Below are 8,312 nucleotides of genomic sequence, written 5' to 3'. Positions count from 1 at the left end.
CTTGAGCCCAGGAGTTGGAGGTTGCTGTGAGCTGTAATGCCACGGCACTCTGCCCAGGGGGACAGCTTGAGGCTCTGTCTCAAAAAAAAAAAAGTAGTGTGGTCCACCAACACACCAATTTTATTTTTAAAAATTAACATGGTGTGAAAATATTTCAAATTGTATATGAAAACACCACACTGTACCCCATGGTTGCATTAATGTACACAGGTATCATTTAATAAAAAAAAAATTAACATGGTGCCCTAAGTAAACTACAAAGGAAAAAATGAAAAGATAGCAATGTATAATAAAATAATAGCTATTTTAGTACCTAAATGCTCATACATAGCCACTCTAACCATCATCTCACCAGGCCAAGACCAGCTTGTCTGTGCAGACTCACTATGAATGAGATAGGAACAAACCAGCCAAGAATGCTGATTCGTGCCTATAATCCTAGCACTCTGGGAGGCTGAGGCAGGTGGATTGCCTGAGCTCAGGAGTTTGAGACCAGCCTGACCAAGAACAAGACCTTATCTCTACTAAAAATAGAAAAACTAGCCGGGCAGTGTGGTGGGCACCCGTAGTTCCAGCTACTTGGGAGGCTGAAGCAAGAGGATCACTTGAACCTAAGAGTTTGAGGTTGTTGTGAGATATGACGCCAGGGCACTCAATCCCAAGGTGACAAAGTGAAGCTCCGTCTCAAAAACAAAAAAGAGATAGAAAAAAAGTGTGTTGTTTGGGGAAAGATACCACAATCAGCATTGTCTGAGTGCTGTGGCTTCTGGAAATGGTGAATTACTATATAATGTTCCCTCCCAAAATCAAGAACTTACAGGCCACACTATGAACACAGTGATTGCATTCTAGGAAAAGTTAGTGTTATCTTAAAATATCGCCATAGGCACTTGTGTTTCTATATAAAACACAGTGAGGTTCTGGATTTGGATAGTCATAAATGAACTTACTATCTCTACATGGGTGTCCAATAGGATATTGATAAGTTAAGTGGGGCCCAGGACAGGTCTTGGTTGTATAGACTGCTGAGATCTCTAGCATCCCTGGTCCCTGCCACCCAGATCTAGTCATACTCCAGTGACAAACTCAAAGCATCTCTACCAATCTCTATGCCCTACAGATCTGAGTCCTGATGGTACAGACCCTAAATCAAGCTGGCCTCATCTTAGGATCCTTACTCCATTCTGACCACTCCAGTTCCTTTGTGCTTACAAACTTCAAGCTCTCCGTATCTTTTTTTTTTTTTGAGACAGAGTCTCAAGCTGTCGCCCTGGGTACAATGCCATGGCATCACAGCTCACAGCAACCTCAAAGTCTTGGGCTTAAGCAATTCTCTTGCGTCAGCCTCCCAGGTAACTGAGACTACAGGTGCCCACCACAATGCTTAGCTATTTTGTTGTTGTTGTTGTTGTTCCAGTTGTCGTTGTTTTAGCTGACCTGGGCTGGGTTCAAACCAGCGTCCTACCCACTGAGCTACAGGTGCCGCCTCACATATATCTTGTGTTCCTCTTTCTCCTTTTCTCAGAAGGTTCTTCTTCCTCTTGTTTTTTTGTAGAGATGGGGTCTCACTCTTACACATGCTGGTCTTGAACCCCTAAGCTCAATCAATCCACCCACCTTGGCCTCCCAGAGTTATAGGATTACCGGCATAAGCCACCGTGCCCAGCCTCTGGATTCTTCTTTCTTCTTTAGGGCCTTGGCTTCCAGGTCACATTTCCTAGCCCAGGCACTCTCAGAATACCTTGTTCTAGGTAATCAGATCTTTGACCTCTAGAATTTTCTTATTTGCTGGCTTCTCCCCTTCTGGGTTCGTTGCCTGTAAAATAGGCATGAGGCAGCCTCCATCACTGCTGAATTTCCAACACCCAACATGGGGGTCTCAGTGGCTGTGTGTTGAATATCAAGGCCACCAGTGGAGACCATTGATGGGGAAGACTCTCTGGAGGTGGAGTGGACTAGAAGCAAAACTTTCGCTTGATCCCAAAGGCCAGAATGGATTTGTGACAGTCCATGAGGCCAAGGGATGGCATTCTACGTGAGGTTCTTTGCTGCTTCTAACATCCATTCTTAGTTCCCAGAATACGTTTGAAACCCAGCTCTGCTGTTTCTCTTGTGTGACCTTGAGTACATCCCTATCCTCTCTGAGTCTCATATGTTTCTCTGTAAAATGGAAATTACAGTACCCACCTGCTTGAGTGGATATGTGGTTCAAAAAAAATCATGTTTAGAAAATACTAAACACCATAGTATGTACCCAATAAATATTTATTAAGTAGCTCCTAGTTTAGGATATGATAAAATAGAAATTTTTGATCTAAAAAATATATAAGAAACATTTGCTTTGGAGTCCCACAGATGCAGTCTGGCTACTTCCATGTTATATGACTCTGGCCCTTAGGGCTTGAGCCTCAGTTACTCATCTGTGAAATGGGACCATAATTGTGTTTCTGTCATGGAATTGTTGTGAAGATTAAATCAGATCATGCAGGTACTGTGCAGCACACAGTAAGGGGGTGTTATTATTAGGAATCTCTGGAGTATATGAAGGGAGAAGCTCCTCCCACCCGGGGTGGATGGGGGATATTTGCAGACATGGACTTTCATTGAATGAATAGGGAAACTGAGGCCCAGAGAGTGGCAGAGTCCTTCCAGGAGACATAGAGCACCTTGGAGGCATAGCAGGGACCAGAGACCAGGGGGATGACCTCCTTCCAGGTCAAGTGGGGGGCTAGAAACAGATGGGGAGTGGGCCCTTTAAATCCTAAGCTCCACCTTTGCTTAGAAGAGTCTCTGCAAAATATAAAAGGGGGGTGCAGCTCCTTTCTGTTCTAGCAAACCACTGTCCACTGCTCTTGCTGGCTGGCCCCCTGCCCCAGCCCCTCTCCAGCTGCCCCCCATCCCTGCCTCAGTGCCATGCAGCTGCCACCCTTCGACATGTGGACTGACTACTTCAACCTGAGTCAGGTGGTACTGGCACTGATCCAGAATCGGAGGCAAAGGCCAGAGGCCCAAGGGATGGGGGAACCAAGTCCCAGACCCCAGCAGGGAGAAGATCAGAGACTGGGAGGCCTGGGAGCCAGTGGGGGCCTGGCCACCCTGTGCAACTTCTGCAAGCACAATGGGGAGTCCCGCCACGTCTACTCTTCACACCAGCTGAAGACACCGGAGGGCGTGGTAGTGTGTCCCATCCTGAGGCACTACGTGTGTCCTGTGTGCGGGGCCACCGGTGGCCAGGCCCACACGCTCAAGTACTGCCCACTGAACGGTGGCCAGCAGTCCCTCTACCGCCGCAGCGGGCGCAACTCGGCTGGACGCAAGGTGAAGCGCTGAGGACACTGAGGTGCTCATCACCCACACCCCTGACCCTCCTGGCTCAGTCCCTGCCAAGTCCCTAAACCCTCTCCTTGACTTGCCCAGCCCTTTGGAATTTCTGGCTCCCAGAGCTTCCTCCTTGCTGGATCATGAGACAGTGAAAGCTGCTGGGAGCCAGGGCAGCCCTGCCCCTTAGACCACTCAGCCCTTGGAGTCTGGCTTGTAGGTGTCCATGGATCCTTGGTGGGAGCCCTGCCCCCTACACCACACAGCCCTGTGGCACCCTTAGGGCCATGGTTCATGGATCTTTAGTGCTTCCTGGGTCTGCTGGTGACACTAGCACTGCCCCTTTGACTTCTCTGTTCTCTGGATCCTTGGACCTCTGGGACCCCACGATGCTGTCCCAGGCCAGCCCTCAGAATTTAGAGATGCTGAGGAAAGCTGGCTCACACCTGCCTACTGAAGAACTTCAAGATGGGATGGTGACTTGAAAACAGCCTTCTGCACCTTCTTCACCCACCTATAGACCCACAGCATCATCATGGACCACACTGGTGCATCCCTTCCCTGTTCTCAACATCCCAACCAGGGCGGGACAGGGGAGGGCCTCTGTTCCTTGGATCCTTGGACCTCTGGGACCCCATGATTCTGTCCCAGGCCAGCCCTCAGAATTTAGAAATGCTGAGGAAAGCCAGCTTAGACCTGCCTACTGAAGAACTTCAAGATGGGACGGTGACTTGAAAACAGCCTTCTCAGCCTTCTCCACCTTCTTCACCCGCCTGCAGACCCACAGCATCATCATGGACCACACTGGTGCATCCCTTCCCTGCTCTCAGTAAACCAACCATGGGGGTGGGGGGCAGGCGAGGGCCGCTGTGAGGGGCACCCTGTCTTTGTAGGCTCAGATGGGATGGAGACCTGGGACTGAGCTGGGAGCTGACACCCTTCAATGCTCACTGGTTATTCTTCCCTCTGTTCAGCCCATGGTACTTGGCTCCTGTCCCCAACCCCAAAGCACCCATGGGTCCTTCCTCCCAGCGAGAGGTGCATTTCTTTCCGGATTCCATCCCATCATGACACCCCCAAGTCATGATAGTTGGCAAAAGGTTGTTTTTGTTTTTCTCTTGCATTTTTATCCTCTAACATTTAAGTTGATGAAGCTCCCACAGAAAAGGGGTTTGAGGACCCCAATGGGAATGGCAATGGCCTAGATTTTCTTTTAGGGGCAAAGAAAGCCCCAGTCAGATTTTAAGTTGTTCAGTTTTTGGCTCAGGGCTGGGGGCCTGGTGTTGAACTCTAGTGAATAAAGAGTGTTTCCAGTTGTCTTTGAAATCACTGTATCTGTTTTTGCCTTCCCATGTGGTTTGGACCTAGGAGGCTCTGGGAGGGAGCCAGGAGCTGCATTTGCCCCAACACACAGGAAGAGGGAGGTGGGGTGAGCAGGAGTTTGGGTTCCTCTCCCAATCTGCTCCCATCCTCTGGCCTGTGGACTGGTTTCCAAGGTTTTCCCCAGCTTCTGCCTTGACCCCAGATTCCCTCTTCTTATCCTATTAGGAGTGGGTTGGGGGAGTTTTCCAGGAAGGAAAACCCTGTTGGACCACCATAGGTCATCCAGGACTGATTTTTTGGTAGTTCTTAAACTTTGGACTCCCAGACCCCAGACACACACGTGCACTAATGTTGCACTTATCAGGCTTTCTTTTATGCCATTGTTACACAAATATTTATTGAACACCTACTTTGTGCAAGGCACTATTCCAGCCATTGGGGGTACAGTGGTAAACAAAACAGGCAAGGCCCTTGCCTTCATGGAGCTAACATTCTAGTAGGGTTGCTGACAATCAATCAATATATGTTGTCAGGTATGATCCCTAAGAAGGAAAAAAAAGCAGGGTACAGGGATGGAGAGTGAAGGGAGGCAGTTTGTTTTTGTTTTTTTGAGACCGTTTCACTTTATCATCCTCGGTTGACTACTGTGCCATCATGGCTCACAGCAACCTCAAACTCTTGGGCTCAAGCAATTATTTTGCCTTAGCCTTCCAAGTAGCTGGGACTATAGCAGCCTGTAGAAAAAAAAGAGGCTGGGTGTGGTGGCTTAATCCTAGCACTCTGGGAGGCTAAGGCAAGTGGATACCTTGAACTCACGAGTTCGAGACCAGCCTGAGCAAAAGCGAGACCCCATCTCTACTAAAAATAGCAAAAAACCTGAGGCAAGAGGATCACTTGAGCCCAAGTTGGAGGTTGCCATGGCACTCTACCCAGAGCCATAGCTTGTGACTCTGTCTCAAAAAAAAAAAAAGCTCAGAGCCCATAGCTAAGTGGTTAGGGCACCAGCCACACACACTGGGGCTGGCGGGTTTTAACCAGGCCTGAGCCTGCTAAGCAATGACAACAACAACAAAATATCCAGGCGTTGTGGCCGGATGCCTGTAGTCCCAGCTACTTGGAAGGCTGGAGCAAAAGAATCATTTGAGCCCAAGAGTTCGAGGTTGCTGTGAGCTGACTCTATGGCACTCTACCAAGTGCAACATAGTGATACTCTGTCTCAAAAAGAAAGAAAAAACAAAGCCCGAAGCTGTGGTGTGCCAAGGGGCAGGTTGAGCCCAGCACAAAGGCACTGAAGTCTAAGTGGCTCACGCCTGTAATCCTAGCACTCTTGGAGGATGAGATGGGTGGATTGCCTTAGCTCAGGAGTTTGAGACCAGCCTGAGCAAGAGTGAGATCCCATGTCTAAAAAATAGCCAGGTGGTGTGGTGAGTACCTATAGTCCCAGGTACTTAGGCTAAAACAAGAGGATTACTATATCCAAGAGTTTGAGGTTGCTATGATCTACGACACCACAGCCAACAGTTTGAAGTTGCTGTGATCTATGATGCCACAACACTCTACAGATTATAACAAAATAAGATTCTATTTCAAAAAAAGAAGAGAGAGAACCACAGAGGGAGGACAGCTATGTGGAGGCAGAGGCAGATGCAGAGATGGGAGCAATGCTGCTGCAAGCCAAGCAAGGTCCAAGCTACCTGAAGCTGGGAGAGGCAAGGAAGGACCCTCCTCACACCTCCACTCCAGATGGTAGCCTCCAAAACTGCAGGACAATAATTTTCTGTTATTTTGGTAGACTTAGTTTGGGGTACCTTATTATGGTACCAGAGACAAGGGAGCCAGGCAGACGGAGAGCACATAGTCAGCCTCCTGGGCTCAAAGGAGGCACATAGGGACAGATGGACTTGGAGGGGCAACTGGAGGCTTCTGCACCAGGCCTATACCTGCAGGCCACCCCCTACATCAAACAAGACAGAGGTGGGGACAGGGGCTGGACTCTGGGCACATTCCAGCCTCAGGGCCTTTGCACTTGCCCTTTCCATTCCTTGGATTGCTCTTGACTATATAGTTCACTCCTTGGTCTGCTGCAGGCTTCTGCTCAGAGGCCACCTTCTCTGTGAGGACTCTCTAATCCTATGCCTACACTCCTGATCTCTCACAGCCTTCTCTACTTTTCTTTCCTCCTTAGCACTTACCACTGTCTAACATGCCATACTGATGTGTTATTTATTGTGTCTCTGGTTGCAATGGTCAGTTTCACTTGTCAGCTTGAGTAGGCCACTGTCCACAGCCATTCAGTCAAACTTGACTCTAGGTGTTGCTGTGAAGGTATCTCATGGACATAATTAAGGCCTATAATGAGATTACTTTAAGTAAGGAAAGCTTATCCTAGATAATCTGGGTGGGCCTCATTCAAGCAGTTAAAAGGTTTTAAAAGCAGCAGCTTTCCTGAAGAAATTGCACCTGAAGGGTCCAACCTGTCCTTCCTGATGGCTGCACTATGGATTTGGAGTTGCCTAGTCAGCCACACCATTCTGTAAGCCAATTCCTTGCAACAGATTTCCTCAAAAGTGCCTCCTACTGACTGGTTCATTGCTCTGCTTGACTCCCAAGTTGATGAAGTGGTCTATTTCCTGTCCATCCTACATCCCAGGGTAGTAAGGAAGCTCCAAGGAGGTAGAGTTCAGTGTTTTGTTCATGGTTACAGGTGCCTAGGGCAGTACTCATGCCTTTATCACTTCATGTGACTACTGCATAAATTTGTTTTTCCATTAAAAAGTGAAACACAAATTTGGCAACCACCATTTATGTCTCCAATCCCCTTCTCTAAGAATACCGTACAGAATATACCTTAAAGAATACCTAAGTGGCTTTTAGCTGCTTTCTCCCTAACATCCCTGGGCACTTTGTACCCACCATACCCCAAACCATTTGAGATTCTCACCCCTTCTCAGGCCCGTCCATACCACACACTCTGTCACCCTAGCCAGAGACCTGGGTTTCATTCCTCTCACCCCACAGTCTCCAGGTCCTGTCCTTTCTGCCTCCTAAATCTCTCTCCCATCTGTTTTCTCCTCTCTCTCCCCATGGCCTCTCCCTGGCCTCTGCCTCGCCTCTTCCCTGAACTTCTGGCCTCAGTCTCATCTTCAGTCCTCAGGATATCTTTGTAAAACACAAACTTGGTCCCCTTCTCTCGTCTCTGCTTAGAATATGCCATGGCTCCCCAGTGCCTTCGAGGGACCCCCAACCTCCTTACCTTCTAGGGTCTGTATGATCTGGCAGTTTCCCATTTCCTGTTCTCCTGTTTCCTCTGTCATTTCTCCCTCCACCTTTCCTTCTCTCTCTCTCCCTTCTCCGTGCCCAGCCTCCACTACCACCCCTCAGCCAGTTTTTCCCTTGCATTTTGCCACACTTCTGTGCATGCAACTTCCTCTCCCAGGTCCAGTTCCTTTCACTTTTTCTGCAACCCACAATGAGAAATTCATTTAAATCATAACTCAATACACACACATATGACCACATTTTGTAAGAGACAAGGTCTTATTATGTTGCCCAGACTGATCTCCAATCACTGTCTTCAAGCGGTCCTACTGCCTCAGCCTCCCAAAATGCTCGGATTATAGGCATGAGACACTGTACCCAACCTCATGGACCTCTTTTTTTTTTTTTTTTTT

The 8,312-nt window shown here is 48.4% G+C and overlaps 1 protein-coding gene across 1 annotated transcript; it reads left to right on the top strand.

The window, feature by feature from the left end:
• Nucleotides 1-2,853: 2,853 nt before the first annotated feature.
• NANOS2 (nanos C2HC-type zinc finger 2) lies at nt 2,854-3,365 on the top strand. Its single transcript, XM_003799530.2, has one exon. The coding sequence runs from the start codon at nt 2,914-2,916 to the stop codon at nt 3,328-3,330; it is 417 nt and encodes a 138-aa protein (XP_003799578.1). The 5' UTR covers nt 2,854-2,913; the 3' UTR covers nt 3,331-3,365.
• Nucleotides 3,366-8,312: the final 4,947 nt, after the last annotated feature.

Source organism: Otolemur garnettii, unplaced genomic scaffold (genome assembly GCF_000181295.1).
Source record: "Otolemur garnettii isolate 467f Iridium unplaced genomic scaffold, OtoGar3 scaffold00152, whole genome shotgun sequence".
Classification (NCBI taxonomy): Eukaryota; Metazoa; Chordata; class Mammalia; order Primates; family Galagidae; genus Otolemur; species Otolemur garnettii.
The sequence above is the reverse complement of the archived record's forward strand: the minus strand, read 5'-3'. Positions and strand labels throughout refer to the sequence as shown.

What these genes read in the sequence shown, in the direction of transcription:
- NANOS2 (XM_003799530.2), top strand. Translation starts at nt 2,914, where the DNA reads ATGCAGCTGCCACCCTTCGACATGTGGACTGACTACTTCAACCTGAGT.